Genomic DNA, 24225 nt, shown 5'->3' with positions numbered 1-24225 from the left:
ATGAGATTGAGATGAATGAGATTTTATTACGGTAACTACTAAAAATCCATATGAAATATTAAATTTTGTATAAATAACACGTACACTTTATAAAAAAGACATGTTCAGTAATTCTGCTCACATTACACTTGCTATATCAGAGAAAGCTTATTTCTGGAAACCACAGACAGCATTAACAGCATAGCTTCCGATGCACAGGTCCTGTATCTTGTTTATGACGAAAAGCCACTTAACACTGCCCCCAACAAATAATGCTAAAGCACAGGAGAATGTGTAAACATCACCTAAACACTGTAGAAAACATCTATAAAACCATTTATCCTCTCATTATTTACAAGCTTACACTTACAGTATAGCTTATGTAACAAAAAAGTACAGTGCATTATGAAGCTCATAAACAGGTCTATTTCAGTGCATGTTTCAGGATTGCTGTAGCCTTACATACAAACAATTAAAAGGTCTAATCAGTCTAACCCCTTTGTCATTCATGCACTCACATCGTGGGAGGTGATAATTTGAAGGAGTCCTATTAGTAAGCTTTTCCCTCCACTCTACCAGGGGAGGATTACATCACCGTTTTATAACTGGGATGACTGAATCAGAGAGTCACGCAGGGGCAGGACATGCAACTGGCTGACTGCAGGGCTGCTGGGGTTCAGTGTGTGAGCTCGATATGAAACTCAAGTGCATCCAAATTGGGCCTGAGGAAGTCTTCATGACACATGGAGTTTAGTCAGACTTGAAGTTAAATCCTCCTCCTCCTCCTCGGTCGGTCTTTTAGTTGCTGCACTTTACATCCTGGACCGCATCCTCCGACTCTCCTGCATCTCTTGCTTTTAGTGCATATGATGAGAGCCCGTTCCTCTTTGCATGGTCCTAAAGGCACCATCTATATGAGATATAATATATGCACTTATTAGCATAAGACATCCATACATAAATGCTTTTGAAATTGCTTCATAACAGTGTAAACAAACACATCCACTTCTTATTCCTCATGATTTCCACGTAGGTTATTCATTAATGTGCATTTAGATATTTAGATATCTATCTCACTCATTCTAACTGACTATAATGATTATAACATCCTATAAACCAGGTTGTTTTCCCAACAGCAACCTGGCCAACTGGTCAAAAATAGATAGAAATTTAGGATATTTTAAGATATAGCCTACAGTAAACTAAAGCTAAAGACACAATAAATGAATGACAGAAAAAACCTCAACCTTGCCAATTGAAAACATTTACTATTCCTCATGTAACATTCCATAAATGCAAATCAAAACTTAGTTTGCCTGCAATTTATGTGCATAGTTAGGCTACTTTTCTTTGTTTGACGTTACATTTAACATAAAAATGAAAAGTGTTAAATTTTTAGGTTATGTGTTTTTGTGAGAATAAATCTACTCACAAGGTTTAACAATTACCGAATGCTTGATAATTGTAAAATTATAGCAATTAAAAAACATGTTTTGTATGTCAAGACAAAATAGCTCAATGTATAAGACACCTGTAAATTGGGTGTAATTGTATGACGTTTGTCTGTTGTCCCTCTGATAATTAAGTTTACAGTGTTGTGATGTGAAAAAATTCCAAACCTTGAAGAGCATATAAGGCTGTTTTTTTTTTTTTTTTATATATATATATATATATATATATATTTAAATTGTATCTATTGATCTGAAAGACCAAGAAACTTGAAGAAGTACAAGTTTTCTCAACCTACAGTAGAGACAAGAGAAACCTTCTGTCTAATGTCGGTTATCTGTAAGGCTCACAAATTAGCATGCAATTTACTTTAACATTGTTTTCATTAAACTAACCCAATGCAGCCAGGAGTTAAAACATACTTTTAACGACACTTTTTGGATGTATGTTTCTACATAGCCTTTTTTACAGAACAAAATAAGAGCTTTTTGTTCATACCTCAGCTATTTTTGGTTTTACTCTTAACAGTTGGAGGTCATAGTTTAGCTAAAAAAAAAAAACACGACATAGCCTACACACAACATACGCAGGTGACTGTTAATTATACGCACCTGTTGCTGGTGTTGTCGCCTCGCGCCCTACAGGTGTCGCCTCGCGACGACCAGCACGAGCACGGTCAAATGTATTGCAGTGCACAGGAAGCTCTTCAAGTGGCCTGTCCCGGTCACCACCACCGTCCCTCCGCCCCCACAGTTGAAGCCGCTGTCCGCCTCCCTGGCCGTCCAGCTTTTCTCCAGCTGGTCTCCGATCCTCCGCAGGCGAGACGCGAGCAGCTGAGCCACCGAGCACGGCGAGGGTCGCCGGGCGCTGCAGGTGGAGTCACCGGGCAGGAGCAAAGGCTGGTCTATCGGCAGCCAGCACATCTTTCTCAGACAGAACACCCAGTCTTCTCTCTTTAAATCTTGAACATATACGACCCTCCTTTTCTTCTCTCATCAAACCTTAACTGTGTTTGCGCCCCCCCCCCACCTACCCCCCCTTTCTCTTCCTTTCTCTCGTTCTCTCTCTCTACTGTATTATTCATTACAGTGTCACATGGTGTGGGGTTTACATCATCTTTTCCCAAAAGAGAGATGCAATGGTTAACTCTTGAATCTCTCCAGTCTGGTTTGATCCAAAGGAGTCTTTTGTTGTACGGGTGTTCTGGGACGTTGTGTTGTCGTCTGCTATATTTTAACAAGTACAAATATGCATTTTGTATTATTCTTTAAATATAATCACCCCGCTGGCATGGGATGGGAAATACTTGCAATGATATCCAGAACAATTGCCAGTTGTGGCCACACAATCATACACCATCCATGAGAATTGCCGCGTCTATGATAAAACTGCGGAATTAAAAAATTGCGGAACTTCAGTACAGCAGCGCGTTGTCTCTCCTCGGACTGTTTATAGAGAAGGACATGTGCAAATGTTGCGTCGGTGCTAAGCTATGGCTTCGCTTAACTGATCTGTATTACTAACACATTCCCACGACACCGCTTTATAACACTATTTTATCAACGATGACTGAAAAATATGGCCGAGGACGAACTTGCTGCGTTCAGGGAGTGTTGGAAAGAAGAACTAACGAGTAATAAAGAGGATCAGCCACTTGTGTGTGCTCCTTCCTCTTCCTTGGATGTTTGTTTTCAGGCAGGCCAGAACGACTTCAAAAATAGGTATTTTGAAGACCTAAACAATCTCAGCAAGGCCTGTAGCCCTTCACAATCAGAAGAAGGTGGTTGCATTGAGGATGAAGCATGTGCTGGCGGAGGAGGAAACGCTGCAGCAGAGTCAGAGGATCAGCCTGAGTATGTGGCCATTGCACGTAGTTTGCTGGATGGGAGGACCAGTCCCCTGCTGGACAGGATTCAGGAGGAGAGAACCAGGAGAAAGAGACAGTATCAAAACATGACCAACGCCTGCAGCGCATCCCTGCAGCAGCCACAGCAGCAACAGCCTAAGAGAAAGGTCAAGAAAGACGAGGAGCTGTTGGATCTACTCATTCAGGATCTGGTATGATGATGATGATGATGATGATGATGTGGATGGTGGTTGACCAGAATTAGCTCAGTAAGTAATGTGTGTTGTAATTCTTTCTTTTGCAGAATGAAGTCAATGACATTCCCTTCTTTGATATTGAGCTGCCGTACGAGTTAGCCTTGAAGATATTCCAATATCTAAACTCTACTGAGCTAGGCCGATGTGCACAGGTAAGCTGCTGTGGTAAAACTATTCTTGACAAGAGCTTCGCATTATAAAATGAAAGGAAAAAAAGAGACTGCGACAGAAAGGAATGACCCTCACACACCAAATCAATAGCCATATTTTCACTTTATTTTGCATATATTCACAGGCGGATGAAAGAGTTGCACAAAAACAAGAAACGGCAAAAAAAAAAAAATAAACAGCTGATTTAGACTAGATCCCATAGAGGTAAATCTGAGTGCTCATGATATGATAAAGATAACTGACACAAAGAAAAGAAAAACCTGTAGGTACTAGGTATACAAACATATAAGTTTAGTTTTCATATACAATTTTCCTGCTATTTCCTTTTGAAATACAGGACAGTTTTACCTTATAAAGTCCTCCTAACAATTATTCATATAACATCTGAGAAGGAAAAAAATCACACTTTAATTCAATAGTTTACAACTCCTAGACATACATAGGCCTTTGAGGAGAGGTTGCAAGTAGATGCTGCTTCATTCTACTGTGAGGGGGTCACAAACAAACAAAAAGTCGGCAGTCATAACTTTAGGCCAGCAATTTCTGACTGCTCAAGTTAGATTTGATTGAATTTAGGTACAGTATATTTTAGTACGGTAAGGGTAACAATCTGGGAGGGATAAACCTGCAGCTTGGAGCCCTGGAGCAGATTTTTCAGTCAGTTAAATCTTCTTCGGCTGGTGAAATGACAAATTAAATTCCTAAAAAGCAACAAACTTGCACGCTTGCTGAATTGTTGTCTCTCTTGTCCCTTCGGTATACTTTCCTGTAAAGTGATCACACTGTCTGCAGCTTGCTGATCTCAGGTTTTAGAGTTTTTGGTTGTGAAGTCTTTAAATTACAGTTACCTTGCACTTCCTCCAACATGCAGAATTGCTTAGGGCAGCATTAATACCTTATGTGACTTTAATTGGTAAAGATTAATGAATTACATTTTGTGTGGCCGACCTACAGCATGTGGTGTACACAGTCCACTTGGCAGTCAGCCGGGCTCGTTAAGCACAAATATATTAAGTGATGCAAGCTCGTAATGTATGCTGACTCAATCCACGGTAACGCTGTCCAATCTCCTCCCAGGTGAGCAGGGCATGGAGAGTCCTCGCGGAGGACAGCGTTCTGTGGTTCAAGATGTGCACGGGGGAGGGTTACCATCAGGATGCCAGCGTGTCTGACTCGCCCTGCTGGAAGAGCACGCTGCGAGACTGCAGGAACTCGGCCAAAACTGTGCGCTCCAACTGGAAGGTGGGCTCGATCTGTTGCACTGTGGGGAAGGAATCAGAATCAACCAAATTCAACATCTGCACTGGAGCTTGTGTGGTGAAATCCCCAGTAGACCATGGACTATATGTCTCCAGTTTTATATTTAATAAATTATAAATAAATCAATAATATTTTTAATTTATATTTTCTATAATAAAATGCAATAAACACCATTCAAAATGGTAATGGGAAATTTAATGTAAAAAGTAATGGGAAAGTTCTCTTCTGGTTTTAAATGGGAAGAAAAATAATAACAAAGACTTTAATTTTGAAAGCAAACCTCTTCTTTTCTATAGTTTAGATAGTTAAGTTAATGTCCTGCTTGCAATAACATGATGTATTATTATTATTATTATTATTATTATTATTATTATTATTGTCTAGAATCGAGTGGGATCCATCAGCCAGCTGCAGTTCGAGCTGGGGAAGGTGCTGTGTGACGTCAGTTCCTGTGACAACTTTGTCTTGGCTGGGTGAGTTTCAAGGACTCCGACATGCTTCTGACATCTGATGCGCATTAACATCAGCTGTAACTTAGACTTCTGCTCGCATACCCTGAATACATCTGCCTTGTTTTCTTTGTCACTCTTGATCTTGTCATATAAATCTCGATATAAATCTTGGTTATAAATCTTCTGATTTATGACTGGGTGTTTGATTTTAAAATGTGTGACATTTAGACATAAGGCGTTGTGCATCACTGACTGATGCGTTAGTGATTAACAACAACACATTTGCATGAACTAGGTCGTTCTTGGGAATGATGCAAAACTCTCACCAATACTGGGCACACAGGATGTTTGATTGCCATTTGGTTTACGTATTGAAACATGTATGTTCCTTTTTAAAAACTTACTGTAGCCAGTCTTCTGCTGTCGGCTGCAAAGCAGTTATGAGTTTAGAGTGTTGCCTAATGGATAGGGTGTAATGAGACCGTGAGATCATGGCTCGTTATGATGCGTTACAGCGTTCAGTGTTCGATACACTCACAATAAATTAAACAAAGATGGAAAGGAACAAACAGGCTGTACCAAATCTCCTCTTACATGTATTTCTCCTGAGCCGAAAAATATGCACAAACACTTTCAACACTCCTCCTTTAAAAATTACTTTGTCTTATAGGGCTTAGTGCAACATGCAAATAATGTCTTAAATGAAAAAAGCAATGCATGTTTTTACAAGATCTTCATTAACATAAAAATAAGTGGAAAAATAAAGAATGTCGGGTAAGGAATAAAATTGTGAACGTGATCGGAGTAAAACTTTTATTGCCAACACCGTCACATGAACTGATTTTAGATTTAAGAATAGGACATGGACATAGATTTAGACTATAAGCAATGAAGGACAGTTGCACTCTCCGGCATTAACAACAAAATTCAAACCTTGTAGTCGGTTTTGATCAGATTTAGTTATATTGCAATTCAGTTTTCAGCTCATTGATGCATATTGTCACATAGGGCTGGGCGATATGGAGTAAATCAGATCTCACGATATTCTTGACCAACTACCTCAATATCGTTATTGTGGCGATATTCTAGGGTTAAAAATTGGTGCTTTAACAAAATATCTTCACACTTAGATTTTAGATAAATAATCATCAGTAATGTAGACATAATGTCTAACTGGGGAAAAAGGCAAATAATAGAACAGCTAGAACAGTCTGGTAAGTTCCGAAAAGTACATCACTTTACTGTAATGCAGCCTTTTAAAACCAGGAAAAGACAATCCTTATGTCATATCACGATATAACGATATCTAAAATCTAAGACGATATCTAGTCTCATATCACGATATCGATATAATATCGATATATTGCCCAGCCCTATTGTCACATCTTTTTAATACTCATACTAATGGCGCTACTAATGGCAGTAGTCGTCGAGGGAAGAGTGCAAACCAAACCTGCCCTGAAAGAACTGGGCTGAGACAGTGATAGATTGTGAGGGCCCACAGGAGCATGATAGACTGCCCACAAGGAGATTTGCAGCGTCTCCAGGGAGTTATGTGATTAGATTCCCCTCAGTCCTGCTGTGTCTCATCGGAGAAGACAATGTGTTTGCATCTTTTCAGGTTAGCATATGTAGGACACACAGTACCAAATAAGTCTAGACATGAAATAAAGCAGTCTGCAAAGTGTGAACATACTATTAAATCCTTCTTCTTCTACCATTGCTATTAACAAATTCACAACATCAATATTTTCCTTGTTATTGGTACTTAAAGGGTCATTTATCTCATCTACTTGAATTTGTTTAACTAGAAACAAATCAATAGCAATCAAGAATGATTCAATTGCATCTACAAAATCTTATTAGAAAACTGGGTAAGTGGCCGGGTTAGCTCTGTTGGTAGAGCAGGCGCACCTATATAGAGGTTTACTCCTCGACGCAGCGGCCACGGGTTCGAGTCCGACCTGCGGCCCTTAGCCGCATGTCATTCCCCCCTCTCTCTCCCCTTTCATGTCTTCATCTGTCCTGTGGAAATAAAGGCCTAAAATCTTTAAAGAAAACCGGGGGAATGAGATTTGGCACCAAAAAGGCAACAGGAGACACTGTCTCATTAACCCAGCGACTCTTGGAGTCACACAGTGACACAAAGGCTACGTCTAGTGAGGCTTGGCATGAAGATTGCAGTAATCTGTGCACAAAGTTTTCTGTACATTAAAAAAAAAAGTTTTGACGAATTACTTGGATGAGATTCAGCATCATCATTGATAGTCGGCGTTGAGGTGACGTACCAATTAAGTGAAAGTGTGTATTCCTTTTGTTTACTTCCTGCCAAACCCTGCAATGCCAGTCACACACACACACACACACACACACACACACTCTCTCTCGCGGGCGCACACATTGTGCACCCTCTGCCACACTTGCTGTCACTGTGTCACACACTCTGGCTGCGAGGCGGATACTTGCTCAGACATGATGATCTGTGGAGGTGGTAACGCTGGCAGTTTGTCGTCTCCCACAGTGAGAACTCATTGACTTGGGCGAAGAACGAACGGAAAGAAGGGGGTCCAGGACAGAACAGAAGCCTATTGAGTACGAGCGGTGATTTGAGGGGGAGGGGGGTCTACGTGTAGTGTTTTAACATTCATAAGTTTATTAGCACAACAAGTAATGAGACATTTGTATACTGTAGTTGATGCAAACTTAACAATCACTGAGGAGATTGGCAGCCTCTGTTGACGTACTATGAGCCACTGGTTGGATTAATAACAAGCCTGTTGGTTTGACTTCAGGCACAGAAGGGCCTTTCCTGTGGCACAGTAAGGTAGACAGTTCTGCTCGTACAAATGGAAATAGAACAAAAGCTTTTAATTCCTTAAAAAGGAAAAGTTAAAAGGCCAGTGAAAGATTTGTATCTTTATTTTTAAGGGAGAGAAAACAGCCGTTGTCCGAAGTATTGGGCTGCAAGTAACCATTGTTTTCATAATCGATTAATCTGCTGATTATCAAACATATCACTTTACAATCGAATATAACCGAGAAAAGCAGCAATCCTCACACTGGCGAAACTGCAACAAAAATGTTTCAAAACATGACAAACCATTAATCAGTTATCTTTAATTGAATTTATAGTTTCAGCTCTAAACAAGTACAAACCAGTGTTTGAGAAACACTGTCACTTGTATAGTATGTGTGCTAGAAGCTCCCAGTTATCTCAAGCTGTGCTGAAACAACTAGTTGAGTAATCAGTTTGTGGATCGACAGGAAATTATTTGCCATTATTTGTTAGAGGACTTGATAATCAATATTGACATTTTTGAAAATTGTCAGTTGCAACTCTGGTCTTCTCTGTTAACAGAAATAATGCCAAGTCATCACAGTTAATTTCATTGGGCAACATGTTGCAACATAAAACATCTCCAGACCTGACCTGTAATAAGCGTTGAAATGTTCAGCCAAAACATTTGTGGAAAGATCATGTAACCAAGTTATTAGAAAACAGAATAACAGCAAGTCAGAGTGAGTAAAGGCGTAAAGTGTGAAAGGGGAAATGATTCAGTGGTGAAAGGGTGACGTCAGGTATTGTTGTGGAGACAAACTTGTCAGCCTGTGATGGAAAAATGAGAAGTAATTCTTCTGTGTCATTCATCAGCCCTTTTTGTACAAAGCTAAATATGTGAATTATGAATGTTTAGTGTGACTTGATGTGCTTGTTTGTATCTCAGGTACACGTCTGGTGACGTGAGGCTGTGGGACACGCTGAACTGGGACTCGACAGCCTCTTACCTGAAGATCAACAGCCTGTCCACTAACACTGAACCCAGACCTTATGTTCGTTACGTCCAGGTCAACAGCACAGTGGCTGCTGCCACTTATGAAGATGGTGAGTGTGTGTTTATGCAGTGTGATCCTGTGGTAAACGATGAATTTTTCTTGCCGATAGTAAGACATCACAGACAGAAACATATTCATTAAATCTTAACTTATAAATTCTCTGATTTAAAAAAAAAAAAAAAAAAAAGTTGTCTCAGTGCAGTTATTAAAGTGCTCATATTATCCTTTTTGGCTTTTTCCCTTTCCTTTATTGTGTTTATATATCTTTTTTGTGCACGTTATAGGTTTACAAAGTGAAAAAGTCCACCTCAAAGGGACTTCTCCAACAGAAAACACTGTTCACAAACTGCTCCAAACAGCTCTATTGTAGTCCAGCCTTTACTTCCGTGACAAATGTGCGTCACTTTGTAACACACATTATAATGCTCGCCTAGCTGCTAGCGTGGCACGCCCTCATACTCTGCTTCTGACTGGGTAGTAGTTCTTACCTAGCTACTGTACCTGTGCGACTCCCAATGAAGATGGAATAGAATGGAAATTGATTTATTTGAAACAGGGACGATGAACAAATAAACATTACACTTGTTAAACAAGATAATATGTCTTGGGCCAGGTTATAGCAACAATTGCTAATTTCAACCTGTAGTCCCTGGGCAGGTGTGACACATTTTAAAAACAATTAACAATTTTAAATAGAAAAATCACAGGACTATAAATGACATGGTGTCCATAGTAATTAAAAACTAGCAGTTTAGTAAAAACAGGGCCGCCATCAGCCTACTCACTCTCTCTCTCCCCCCTCCCAGCACACACACTCAAACAGTTCAGCAGCAGCTTAGGCACATTAGAAAACATGCAACTCTAGACACTCATTCATACAAGGATACACACACACACAGACACACACATTCATACTCACACACACACATACTCACATAAATACAGTATCTTATAGACATGAGCAAACTTGTTTACTCAACAACCAACTCTTTGTTAGGCAAAGTGCGATGCCTCACTCTGTAGCTAAAACAGAGAGATCAACACACAGGGTGAAAAGAGGAGCTGCAATACAACAAAAATTGAACCATGTAAACCTATTCTGATATAACCTCTGAATACAATTATGAACCTGAAAATGAGCATAATATGAGCACTTTAAGGTTCTAAGGGACTGCGTTTCACTATTCTGGCTACAGGCTGTGTGGACCTGTGGAGCACAGAGACAGGTGGAGAGCCCCTCCTCCACTACCAGAGCACAGGGAGGATCCAGGCCCTGGCCCTGAGCCCTGACAGTCCCGTCCTGTGCTCCGCCGCTGGGCCTGACGTTCGGCTGGACTGTGCCGACGATCGCGGCTACTGGAGGACAGTCTGCCAGGCTCGGCTGCCCAAGACTGTAAGTCAGGCAGTTTGATTTCTCATATGCATTACATGCTCCATACTAGGCAATTGTGTTAATTAATAGTCTGTGCCACACTCATTTCCCTCTTGTGACTTTTATCTAAGAATGTCTCCTAATGATGGAAGCATTTAACACCCCTTGACTGATTGTCACTGATTTGTGGCATTTCAGTTTCTGGCAGGAAATTGTATAAGTGCTGAACATTTTAAAGACATCACCTTGGGATGTGGAAAATTGTGTTGGGTATATTTTAATTTTTTTAAATTTTTTTAAATTTTTTTTTATAAATTATCCAATTAATTGATCAATGAAAATAATCTTCAGTTGCAACCATACATTGTACCGTGTATGGCTTAATGATAAACTGAAAACAATAGAAGAAAAGAACAATAGAAGAAAGAACATTTAAAAATGTTTTAAAGACTTTCTAATAAGTAAGTTTTGGGTGTTCTGTACATTTTATAAGTGCAGTAAAATATGCCTCTGTCATGTCTGTATGGCAGGTGGAAAGCCTAGTTTTGGTGCCAGGCAGGGGGCAGCAGTGCCCTCTGGCGGCCCTGGTAGCTGAAGAGGCTGTGTACCTGTTGGACCCCCGGGAGGAGCGGCCACGGACGCTCCACTCAGTCTACGGTCATCCTGTTACCTGCCTGGATGCCTCGGACTCCCATGTTGCACTTGGAGTGAAGCGTACAGGCTGGGCCATGTACGATGGAGGAAACAAGGTGGGTTTAGTTTTTGGTAGAGAGTAGAAGTATTTCACACCCTGCATTAAGTGCCGTCCACACCACGAATAAGAACAATAACTATAATGATAACTATAACGACAACGATGTGAGCATCCACACTGATAAACGGTAATGTGACGAACATTCCTTAAAAGCAACTCCAACTGATAATACATAATACACTACAGCAGCAGAAGTTGCGAAGTAAGGAGGATAAGAATGTCTGCAGTAATATCCTACATATTTGTGATTTGGGGTACATAAAAAAAAAAAAAAAACACCAACAGTAACACCGGCAGTATAATAACATCCAAAACACAAGATTCAGTCTCAGTGATTTTGGTGACATGAGAAGTACTTTCAAAATACTAATGTTTAAAAATACAAAGACGTCTGAAATACGCTGACCATGCTCAGTTCATACATAAGTTAACTATTTTATGTTCTGTTTTACATAGGCGAGAAGGACAATCAAGTCCTTTGTAAATGCAATCTCTCCGCAGTGTCATCTGCAGTGCCACATTGTAAATTCAGGTGGATTTTGATTGGCTGTCAGTGTTTCTCTCGTTCATTAAATTGCTCTGAAAGTCATCCCCACGCTATCGTTCGCCGCTATCGTTATAATTGTGGTGTGGACTCCGCCATCCACTTGAGTTTACGATTTTTAAAACTATATATTTATAGTTTTCTGTCTTAAAAATACTACTACTAATAATACATTTGATTTGAAGCCCCTGTCATGTAAAACAAAGCCCCTTTACATACAAAAATCAAGCAAAAACGTTCATGAAAAAGCTTGGCTTAAAAGATGAGTCTTTTGCCTCGAGTAATGACCCCATCTGCTCCCCATGTTGCTTCATTTGCACCTCACCTGAAATAAAACTGTTGCAAATCCGTATCTACCATCCTTTTTTTTTTTTTGAGTCAGGAGAGCTTGCAAATAGGCATTTCAAATTGTCATTGTGTTTTTCTTGGAGGGCACAGCCATAGTAGAATTCTGGCTTCACAAATGTAAAGCAGGTCCAGATCCGAGATCAGGAATGAATACCTTGGAAGGCAGGACCAGTTCAGGCAAAGCAAATTAAGCTAAATTAGAACAACAATCTCTAATATTGTTAAATGAACTATATATGCTGCCACCAATTCACATATTGCGATGATGATTCTCTAGTCCATTGTGAACAGCACTTGTTATGGAATACCAATCTAGTGTATGTCTGCTAATAGAATTGATGGAGCTGTATCAAGGGCTCTTTTGTGCTTTCTGGAACCGAAAAGTCTCCGAAAGACAAACGCACCTAAACAAAACCTTGAATGTTGATGAAGTAGATGGCAAAGCCTTCGGAACTCTGCAGCTGGATTCTAGAAAACAAAATGCTACCCAGACCTTACTAATTGAAATGAAAGCTTTCCAGTTAACAAGGTCACGTGCGCTCAACAGGTGCATAATGAAAGAAATGGAAAATTGCACAAGGCAAATCATTTTGTTTGCTCAAATACAATGGCGATTATGTTTTCCTTTTTAGGAATACAATTAATGGAGAGGAGTGCAGTGAGGGCAGAGGTTTTGGCATTAGGCCATTATCTGTTTAATATCTGGCTTATAGCTAAATCTTCCCTGCTCTCACTTACATCATGAGTTATACTCTTTGGGAGAAAAGATGCCTCCTGCCTTTTTAAATGTAGAGCGCACATTTTATTTAGTAATGTTAAGATCCACACGTTTAGCTGATTTGAATTTTAGATGCATTGCAAACAAATACTGTTCTCTAAACACATCTCATTTGTGTAAATGTGAACTGGGTCTCTTAACAGTGTGATCACTATTACTCTGTGTCCCCTTAGACCCCTTGGGTCCCCTTAGAAATGAATGTTGTGTACCTGTAGGGGAATTGTTCATAGTAAAAATAGCTAGTTTAAATAGTGACAAGCCCTCATTGGGCCTTGCTCCTAATTACCACAGCCTTTAATGGTATTTTGATAAACTTTTGTTCCCCATGCTGCATCTGTTTGCCTCTAATAATATTGTGTTACTAAGGACCCCATGCACCTAATTGACTCTTGAGCCTTTACTTAGAAAGCAGAAAGAGCCATGAGACAAACGATTCTATTGGGATCAGGAGGCAGCTATGCAGAAGTCATTACGCTTTAAAGCTCACTCCATCAATATATTTTTGTCAATGTTAATGCATTTTTGTCATTAAAAAAGCAGATGCTAGTTGCCGTAGCGACTGGCCAAGTGGAAGCTTTAAAACTGTGTGTGTGTGTGTGTGTGTGTGTGTGTGTGTGTGTGTGTGTGTGTGTGTGTGTGTGTGTGTGTGTGTGTGTGTGTGTGTGTGTGTGTGTGTGTGTGTGTGTGTGTGTGTGTGTGTGTGTGTGTGTGTGTGTGTGTGTGTGTGTGTGTGTGTGTGTGTGTGTGTTTGTTCTCCACTGACATCACCCTCCTATTAGGAAAGCTCAGCTTCAGCACTAATTCTGTGGCAGCACTAAAGCACCACATAGTGGACCAAGGAGAGAGTAGCAGTGAGGGATATAACAGCCTCACCTTACCATAAAAACAAAGCCATATTGGGTGACGTAGAGGCAAAAATCTGTCCACTGTTGAATAATGGATTTACTATATTTAATTTAGAGCTGAAATGATTAGTGGATTAATCGATTGGCCAAAAAATAACTAGGCAACTATTATTTATAAGCTATTAATTGCAGTGGAAATTCTGTGATTCTAGCTTATCCAATGTGAGAAGTGGCTGCTTTCTCAGTTTTATATCAATTTAAACGGAATAATTTTGGGAATTGGACTGTTGACATTTGGAGACGTCACCTTTAACTCTGTGATGGGCATTTTTTTCACTATCGATTATTGGAAAAAAATTATCAGCAGATCAATCCATGAAAATAAACATACTTATTAGTTGCCAACCTAATAATTGTTGTAGTTTGTATTTCTGCTAACTGCTCCAACTGTTTTTTGTTTTTTTCCTGCCTACGGTTGGCGTTGAACACCCAGCCGTCATCCCTGAATCTGAATTCCCAATTTCAAGCTGTCCTCCATTTTCTTTTCCTCTGTGAATTTTGTGGACCTTTTTTCCTCATCTTCTTGGAAAACTTGAGCTGGCTTGGGAATCGTTGCTGATGCAGCCCTGCAAAACCAAATTAAACATTGTGCATTCATTTTTGAAAACCCAGCTAAGACTCACAATTGATAAAAAATCATAATTTTTATCTTCAGCATTGAATTTTAGCATTAGATTCATTTCATTGTATTTGCAGTACAGACGCACAGAAACAAAGTCTTCAAACTTTCTTGTTTCCATAGCGAGCTTAGCCCAAACTCCCATCTAAATTATGCCAATTTATGATTAGCATACCTCTCTTACTAATTACACAAATGTAATTAACCTGTCTGTCACTCTCATCACGATTCTATCCGCAATTTCATACTGCGAAAAAGACAAAGCATGAATTGGCTGCATTTCTTATGCAGCCTTTAGTAAGAAAACATATGCTTCATTAAAATCTGTCAGTATGCTTCATTAAAATCTGTCAAAATCTCACACCTTTTTGTCTCACAGAAGAGTGAAACATTTCCATTTACAGCATTCTGACCTGGATGCACTCAACCACATTGTTGTGTTTTTGTTAACTTGATTTCGACTCAGCGGAGTTTTGCTGCAGTTTTGTTCAAAATCTTGACAGCTTAAAGCTCTGTCGATGATATAAAAGATTATTTATCATATTTTGGCATGCATTATTGTTTAGCTTATGGCTTTGTCTTCTAGCCCTGTGTGTGTGTGTGTGTGTGTGTGTGTGTGTGTGTGTGTGTGTGTGTGTGTGTGTGTGTGTGTGTGTGTGTGTGTGTGTGTGTGTGTGTGTGTGTGTGTGTGTGTGTGTGTGTGTGTGTGTGGTCGTAGCCAGTCTCCAGATCCTCATTACTACTGGCCACCTTCTTGCCAGTGGACCGGGAGCAACCAGGCATCCACCCAGCTTGTGGCTGGGCATTCACCACAAGCTGGCATGTCCACTTGCAAACTATCCATCCACTGCACTGGATCTACCACAGAAGTGCTATCAGAAAACCTGTCATCTTCTCCTTGCCTTAAGTTCAGAGGGCTGGTTGGATTTATGGAAGGCTGAGCGAATGGTTTGATGTACAGTATGTATGTAGATGGGGTTAATAGAATAGAATATGGATAGAAAAATGTATAATGGATGGAAATACTGTCACACATCAGGACCAAAACATCAATCCATCAGAATCCTTTACTCAGTTAAGGTTGCTTCCCAGCTAAAAAAAATAAGTAAAACATTGTCTTTTAAACAAGCCCCAGCAGCACATCTTAAATTGAATACATCAAACTCACGTGGAAGTGAATAATATGTGAGCATAGAATATGTTTCGAGGTTAGCACAGCAGAGGTTGGCGAGTGATGATAACAGTAGAGCCTACGGTTGGATGCTGGTGTGGCGGTGAGGTTATTACATGCCATAAGAATGCGTCACAAACAGCAGAGCAAGCAAGTTACTGCTGCAATTACAGTAGAGTTTTAGGTGAACAATGCAATAGCAGCATATCTGCTTCAATACACTGCCCTATTGATAAGGGTGAGTTGAGTGTACTGTGTGAAGGATGGGTGGAAATATTGTTAGGGATCAAAACATCAGTCCATGGGGTCATGGACTGATGTAAAACAACTTTTTCTGGGTTTTATTCAGCAATGTTTTATGTTTGAGTGAGCAGAGTCTGTCGCGTGCCTGAACTAGCCTGCAGGCTTTGTTTTATTTTATCCAGCCAATTTACATAACACACAGTATTATTTGAATATAAAATATGTACAGCATTGTGACTTTGTCACTCCCCACAAACCTACACAAAGATCAGCCAGAGAGACTAAAAACCACATTGGATGCAAAGCTTAAAGTGCTCATATTATGCTTTTTGGCTTTTCCCTTTCCTTTATTGTGTTATATATCTTTTTTGTGCACGTTATAGGTTTACAAAGTGAAAAAGCCTAGTCCTCCCCAAAGGGACTTACCATCTCCAACAGAAAACACTGTTCACAAACTGCTCCAAACAGCTCTATTGTAGTCCAGCCTTTACTTCCGTGACGAACGTGCGTCACTTTGTAACACACGTTATAATGCTCGCCTAGCTGCTAGCGTGGGCACTCTCCATACTCTGCTTCTGACTGGCTAGTAGTCCTTACCTAGCTACTGCGCATGTGCGACTCCCAACAAAGGTGGAACAGAAGTGAGATGCCTCACTCTGTAGCTAAAACAGAGAGCCCAACACACAGGGTGAAAAGAGGAGCTGCAGCAATGTGCAACACAACAAAAATATGGTGTTTTTTGAAAATTAAACCATGTAAACCTATTCTGATATAACCTCTAAATACAATTATGAACCTGAAAATGAGCATAATATGAGCACTTTAACTCCAGCCATTATGTGTAATCTACTACTTGTGGGTAGCCATTACCCTGTCAGGGATTTGAGACCAGTGGGAATATAATATCTAGTGAGCACCTTCAATGTGAGGGTAGGGAATCAACAACTATGTAGGCCATCAGGGTAATGTACAGGTGAACTGAGCTGTATAAATGTCACTTCACTAAAACTATCTTCACTGAAGCTCAGTAACACAGCATACACACTTACCTACCCAATAAGATTGCCTCCTATCCAGAATGCAGCAATCTTGTAATATTATAGCACCTTAAACACATGGATGGTGCTGTTTCAGGAAGTAAAAATTCCAATATGTGCTTTCAGTGGAGTGTCTACTTTCTTCATTTAATCAGCTTGCCCTTGTTTAATTAGATTGGGCAACAGCCAACAGCTTCTAAGCACAAACCTCTAATGAGCCAAGCAGCACAACAAAACTACTTTGTGATTTGTTTTTTTAGTTTAGCTTCTGGTTTGTCTGGGGAGAAATCTAATTCAACTATACACAGGCTTCTCTACTACCGTGGAAATGCACAAAACAATGTTGTATACTTTAAGCAGGTTAGAGAGACTCGAGACATGAGTTGGAAAGCACTCCTAACGACATCAAACCATAAAGCTGCCATTATCGCGCATCTGGTCCAACGTGCTAATCTGTCTGTCTGTTTGTCCACATGTTGTCTTAACCAAATGTAGCTCTGAATCCATATTTGTTTCAGTTGTGGATGTTTGTGTAAGACAGGGATAGGGCCACAGAAAGCCAACAGTCTGCAGATTTAACCCTTGTGTTGTCTTCCCGTCACCTTTGAAAAAAAAAACTTTTTTTTCTCTCGATGTTTTTGACGCCTTTTTGTTTTTGCTTTTTCCAACGTTTTAAATTGTTACATTTTTCTTCTACACATTTTCAGCGCTTATTTCTACGTCCCATATTTTCTGATATAAAACAAAAATTGAAAACGGGTCAATTTGACCCAAAGTCAACACAAGGGTTAATTCAAACCTTGCACCTCAGCTGCTGATTTCACTTGTTAGTTCATCTCCGTACTTGTTGTAGCAAATCAGCTGGTAGGTTCGACATTTGGTCCTCCATGGCCTCCGTGGTTTTCCTTTCCTGGTGTATGATATTTCACCTAAGAATAACTTAAAACCAAACCAAATTCTGCTCTTTGGACAACTGTGTTCAACAGTAGAGGCAACAGCAAAACAAAAGGTTTTCTCAGAACTGCAGCAATGATTGCCAAATCTTTCATCTTTTTAAAAGCAAACCGAGTAATTACATTAACGTCCCAGTACAAGCTACCATTAGTTTCCTTTGTCTGCAAACCTCACTGGGGCTCCAGCGAGTGCATTAACCTAACAACTCCACTATAGTCATGCTCATGATGATTCTTCCTCAAAACGCACTGCTGCAGTCTCTAAACAGCCCCCCGTTATAATCACAAAGTGGCTCGTTTGCCTCCCTCAGCGATATTTCTTCATTTTAGTGGGTGAGGTGGGCAGATATTTAATAAAGTATCTTCCCGAAACTGTAACGATTCATCGAGAACAGCAGGCAGACCCTCATTTCTGCATCCCCCCTCCCTCTTTCTCAGCTCGCCTTCCTCTCCTTCGCTGTCCAAATCCTATCAAGCTGTCATTTCAAAGTCCGGTGTGATTTGGGCTTTGCCCCGGGGTGGTGCACAATTAAAGCTCTGCTTGGCCCAAATAAGGGACACACAAAAACTGCTGGCACCTCCTCGAGGCTTACATCATGCCTCATTTTTTTTTTTTTTTTCCTCCCTTCAAACTTCTTTATCTTTGTCACTGTCTCTCCATCTCACTCTCTTTCTGTCTACCTTCTGGCTCTGTCTCTCTCTTTCTCTCCCTCCCTCCTCGGTTTAATTTCTTAATCGTTTTAATTATTCAAAGACAATTTTGCCTGGCGGTTATTGTTTTTGTTCCATCTCATTTGGATGAGAAAACCCTAGCCGCTAATTGACCAATTAGGCCAGCTCCAGATGACATCATTGTAGTTTGTTTGAAGAAAGTTTTTTTTGCAGCCATTGAGCCAGAGGCAATGGTGTGCATCTCTGTCCGTAATTGAAGTATGCCTCTAGGTTGATTTAATTTTTTCCCCCAGATTTAACACTTAAGTGCTGCTTTGCTTTTAATTAACTGGCAAAGCAACACTTCAGTAAGCTGTGTTTGTCCAATATCGCCAGTTATATATATATATATATATATATATATATATATATAAATCTCAGTGTGTGATTTTAAATTGTGCTTTGTGCAGAGAACTAGGAGGTAGGAAAGGAAACTGAGTTAGAACACATTTTAAGTTCACCAACAGTAGACCAGACTTGGTCCATCTGTTAGATCTATTTATTTGATATATTATAGGTAATATTCTACACCACTGTGTTGTGATGCATCTTTGGTCGCAGCGAATGACACACTTGGCTTAATTTGGGAGCTTAAATGGAAGGTTTAGAACATGATTTGAGTGGTTTAAAATGAAAATATGACACCGTTTCTATTATCTCTTCTTCATCTCACATCCTGACTAAAGTAAAAAATATTTTTTTTTTTTTTTTTTTTTTTTTTTGTTTTTATTGAAAAAAATAATTAATTATTATTCAAAGATCACACTTAGTTTAATTTTAGAAGAGTCTATGTCCAAGTCCAATCAGTGGTGTATGAATTGTAACCCTTTTTATACATAATTACTCAATTATAGGGGCAGAAAGTAATTGGACAAGTCATGATGTTAAATAAAAAAAAAAAAAAAATCTTTTTTTTAAACATATATTTGGTTATGGACTACAACCCATAGCCATCACCAGATGGTGATGTCAGGCCATTACTGCAGCCAAGTTTAGTTCTTTTTGCAACTTCAGTGGCTTTTTCAGTCTGGTCTTCAGAAGCTAAAACACATAATAAGTTGGATGCAGGCAACTGATGTGGCCAGTCAAGATCATCTTCCTGTTTCCCTAAAACTTCTTTGTTGCTTTGGCTGTTGTATGTTTAAGAGGATTGTCCTGCAGCGTTGTCCAAAACTAGGGAAAAAGTATTGAAAGGGCTACAAAGTCCTACACGGTTCACCAAATATTGATGTAAACCCCCTTTAAAAGCTTAGTCTATGCTTTGCACTCATACATTTGGTGGTGCATTTGGAGGTTGACTGAATTTAAAATTTAAAATGTTTTTTGTTAATGTGTGTTCTTGCTTTTTAGATCCACGTCTACAGCTTAGAGACGGGCAAACCTGTGGCTTGTGTCGGCGACTCGCTGGGAGATTTCACTTGCATCAACCTGAGAGACAGCCCTCCTCACCTGCTGGTGTGTGGAAACAAAGACAGGAGGTAAAAGAATCTCCCAATACTGACAGTCTGAGATTTATTCAAACATCACAAATGGTTGAAACTGAGCCAAGAAGTTAAGATAAAAGGAATTTCTGTTAAATAGGTTTCCCACAGTGGCACCAGATGAAGGAAGCAGGGAAACTGGGGCTACAGTACTCGCAGTGGAGAACAGGTGTTAAGAAAGTGTGTGAGAAGACCTAAGGCTCTATTCAATTTTTGCATTAGTCACACTTCACACAGTCTCTCTGTTGCCTTGATAAAACAATGCGTAGTAAACAAGTAGACTGAGGCATTGACACACGCAGGTGTTTTTGCTCTTTGTGTTGAATACATAGGTCTATCTATACGAGAAAAGAATCTGGCCATCTTTATCTCATCCAGCAACAACACACATCCATGCATGTACACACACTTGCCACATCGCTATCCTGGCTCTCCAGATGAGGACAGACACATAAAAGAGCCATTCTCATCTATTTTGCACTTGTTAGCGGGTGCTGCGGTGCATGAGCTGGCAGGAAAAGAAAAATCCTTGGCGCATCTTCATCCAAAGCTGCCCCTGCTGTTTCTATTCAGCACTAAATCCATCTGGCTGTTAAGTAGTTGGCTTGAATCAAAAGACAGACCACATCATATTGTTTAGGTGTTGTTATGACTCCTATCAACTGTACACAAAAAATGCTCCGTTAAAGATGGTTTGGTTACACTTTACTTGAAGGTATCTACATAAGAGTAACATGACATTGTCATGAATGTGTCATACAAATTATAAACAAGTCCTAAATGTTTGACATACGCTTTGTGTCATTCGGTTTTTGTCATGACAAGTTATGGTTAGGGTTAGGGTTCATGTGTCATGACAGTGTCATGTCACTCTTAAGTAGATACCTTCAAGTAAAGTGTTACCGCTATTTTTTTTCAAGTGCAATACGGGAAATGTTCAGCACTGTTTTGATTGAAAAATTGAAATGGTTTTCTCGCTATGGCATTGTTAGAGTCTTTATCCAATTCCTTTTTGTATTACTTTTGATGTCTGATGTGTAGTTTTGTTCAGAGGGACTCACACACCAGCTTGGCTCTTCCACTTTGGCCCCAGCTGATGCAGCGCACAGTCAAAGACAAATGGTGGAGGCTGAGGGATAGTGGGCAATCTTGGCCCTCCGACAGGGTGGCTTAAAGCCAAAGCCTAATGAATCCCTTCTTTTTGTCCAAATGAGTTTTGTCCCTCTGTTTTTTGCGAGATCCAGGGAGCAAATGGAGGGCTGTCTGGGGAAAAAAAGCCACAACTGTGCCAACAGGAAAGATGTGGGCAAAGAGCAAAATTGTAAGAAATAGTGAGTGGCATACCTGCTGTGGTTATTGGTCACTTATCATTATGCAGGAGTGCCCTCGAGAACACTTGCAGTCTTGGATTTGACTCGACTTTTCCTTCCAATTCAAAAACTTTAAATTACTTCAAATTGATTTTTAGTCACACTAGTAACATGGCTCTACGGATGGCAATGTTGATCTGTTGGTCAGGGTCCACCACTTTGGGCCAAAATAAAATTTCTCAAAAACGATGCCATGGATATTGTAATTTTGAACAGACTTTCATGGTCCTCTGATCACTTGATGATCACTTGACACTTCGCTTATCCAGTGAAAAATTGCAACAGCTACTAAATGTTTCAGCACAAACATGTGTACAGCTATCATGTTTCCTAGACGATGGATTCTAATGAGGTGATCTTCTGAGTTTTCCTATAGATTCACCACGTAACTCACATTTGGGATTTTGAGTAAAAAGTCTCCACAACTATAGGATGGATCACAATGACATTTTGTCCAAAGATTCTTCTTCTTCTCCTCAGGATGAAATTAACTCACTTTAGGATGGTGATGGTGCAGTGGATATGACACGTGCCTTTGGTGTGGGAGATCTGGGTTCAATTCCCACTGTGATACATCAACCAATGTGTCCCTGAGCAAGACACTTAACCCCTAGTTGCTCAAGAGGCGTGCAGCCTCTGACATATGTAGCAATTGCAAGTCGCTTTGGATAAAAGCGTCAGCTAAATGACATGTAATGTAAAGTACAATTTTGTCATTCGACCAATACTTTGGTTTATAACCAAATGCAAGAAAAACTGACATTCTCATCAGCTGGACTTATTGATAATTAGCAAATATTAGCATGCTAACACCGACATTATGCCTGCTAATAATTAACATGTTGATGTTAGCCTTTAGCTCAAAGTACCACTGTGCCTTTAATACAGGCTAACAAGCCACTAGCACGGTTGTAGTCTTAGTGTATAATATGTGATGCTCTTCAAACTTTTATCTAGCTGTTTATTTGATGCTAAAGGGTAAAGAACACAGTCCTGTACATCCCCTTAGTTGGACCTTGACAACTTCTTGACGAAGAAATTGAGAAAAAACGCAATTACTGTTTGAACCTTTAAATGTACACTGTTTTTTTTTTTTCACCTGTTGTGGAATTTGGTTTATTTTCTCATTCTTGAATTCATCTTACCCTGATCCTGCAGAAGGATTCAGCCCACAGGTTGTAATTGCAAAGTCTGCAGAGCAGAAAAGCTGTAACAAAGTTTTGCAATTGTGTCATTGTGCACCGCGGCAAACAAAATGTGTCATAATGTTGGAGGTATCAATTTGAATGAAATACTAAACAAGGCCACTTGGGATCACCAAATCACAGGTTTGAGTCCAACACAATCCTCAGTGTATGATGATTAATGTCTCGTCTAGCTGTAGGAAACTAACTGGAGTTATCCGAGCCTCTCTTATTAGCAGAGCTCCTCCTGATTAATGAAGAGGAGTCTGGCCACTGACAGCTCACTGAAGACCGAGCCGCCTCCAACATTAGATTTATGGTTCCCTGCGGTCTGCCAGTAATGCTCAGTCCTCATTGTTTAAACGTGTGCTTCCATCACGTAATGCCACTAAACAGGCAAAACTGCGGACATCAAGACCTCAGTGCCCATTTAGCCGTTTAACTGTGATTCTTGAAAACATTTCTGGAAGCGGAAATGAAATCTGTTTGAGTCCCCAACGTAAATTTGATTATGGTAATGAAGTCTTGGAAGAAGGTTGAGCCTGGATGAAGTCATGTCCTGGATGCTTTCAGCTGCAATAAAGCCACGATGACAACAGATGGAGCTGAGGGTCCCCCGGGCTTGAGCTACTCATGAAACCCAGCAAGCAGAAATCCCTGCTGGTATTGTCTTTTTTTAGATCAGAAATACTAATACAAATACTTGTACTACTATAATAATCATAATAATCATCATAGTAATCCTATCATAAAAGAGCACATAACACTTTTCTCAAAGCACTGCTTTATAGAAAGGATTAAAAACAAGTATCCTAATCAAAATATGTATTAAATAAATATATGGGTAACCGTAATGAATGCATTCAATACAAAAGCAGTCAAATATAAAGACAAAATTACATTAAAAAAGAATACTTTATTCATTAGGCAAATAAAAAAAACTAAAGAGTCAGGTGAAGTCCAAACAAAGTCTACAAAACTGCATTTAACACAGTGGTTTTAAAGAGGAAACATGGAAACAACGCGTGTTTTGAATGTGATCAGAAAAATCCTCAAATCAGTTCTTCATTTGTCTTTACTTTGTGAAGAGATGTCAGACTTTTATGCGATTTATTTATTTATTTATTTTTTCAGCATACTGTGTTGTAATTCTTGCTTTTAGACCTGTATTTGTACCTGCTGTTTTTTTGCACACCCTTTCATTCATGTTTTTTGTTTTTTTGAATAATTATTTTTATTCACTAATCTCTGGTGTTTAGATGTTGTTGCTGTTTTATGTTTAACACCCCCTACTTGACCCGCTGTTGCAATACTCCATATGTACCATAATGGATTTGTCAAGCCTCATCTAATGGAACAGTTTTGTGTTTAGTAGGTTTCTGTCCGTATGCCACATTTAGTTGGTATCTTCTCTATGTTACTATAAGTTTATTGTCTAGGGGAAGTGGTAAATATACCCTGGTGACGGATAGCAGGAGCTTAAATAATGTAATATTTGGTTTAAGCT

At 39.7% G+C, this 24225-nt stretch overlaps 1 protein-coding gene and 1 long non-coding RNA gene across 3 annotated transcripts in view; one reads left to right on the top strand and one right to left on the bottom strand.

The window, feature by feature from the left end:
- Positions 1-6: 6 nt before the first annotated feature.
- LOC120560820 lies at positions 7-2436 on the bottom strand. The gene is made up of 2 exons (XR_005639519.1): positions 2040-2436; positions 7-889 (listed from the first exon to the last, which is right to left on the bottom strand). It is a non-coding gene; the product is annotated as an uncharacterized LOC120560820 (long non-coding RNA).
- fbxw8 (F-box and WD repeat domain containing 8) overlaps positions 2423-24225 on the top strand; it is a 25415-nt gene continuing 3612 nt past the window's right edge. Inside the window, exons 1-9 of one of the 2 annotated variants that reach the window (XM_039803678.1) lie at positions 2423-3486; positions 3579-3683; positions 4780-4944; positions 5347-5435; positions 9140-9297; positions 10445-10641; positions 11151-11369; positions 20034-20161; positions 20265-22108. In XM_039803678.1, the coding sequence (XP_039659612.1) occupies positions 3007-3486; positions 3579-3683; positions 4780-4944; positions 5347-5435; positions 9140-9297; positions 10445-10641; positions 11151-11369; positions 20034-20161; positions 20265-20340 (1617 nt within the window). In that variant the 5' untranslated portion in view covers positions 2423-3006 and the 3' untranslated portion in view covers positions 20341-22108. Of the gene's footprint in view, positions 3487-3578; positions 3684-4779; positions 4945-5346; positions 5436-9139; positions 9298-10444; positions 10642-11150; positions 11370-20033; positions 20162-20264; positions 22109-24225 lie in introns of those variants that run through there. The other variant, XM_039803677.1, reaches the window with a different exon arrangement.

Source organism: Perca fluviatilis, chromosome 6 (genome assembly GCF_010015445.1).
Source record: "Perca fluviatilis chromosome 6, GENO_Pfluv_1.0, whole genome shotgun sequence".
Taxonomy (NCBI): domain Eukaryota; kingdom Metazoa; phylum Chordata; class Actinopteri; order Perciformes; family Percidae; genus Perca; species Perca fluviatilis.
The sequence above is the reverse complement of the archived record's forward strand: the minus strand, read 5'-3'. Positions and strand labels throughout refer to the sequence as shown.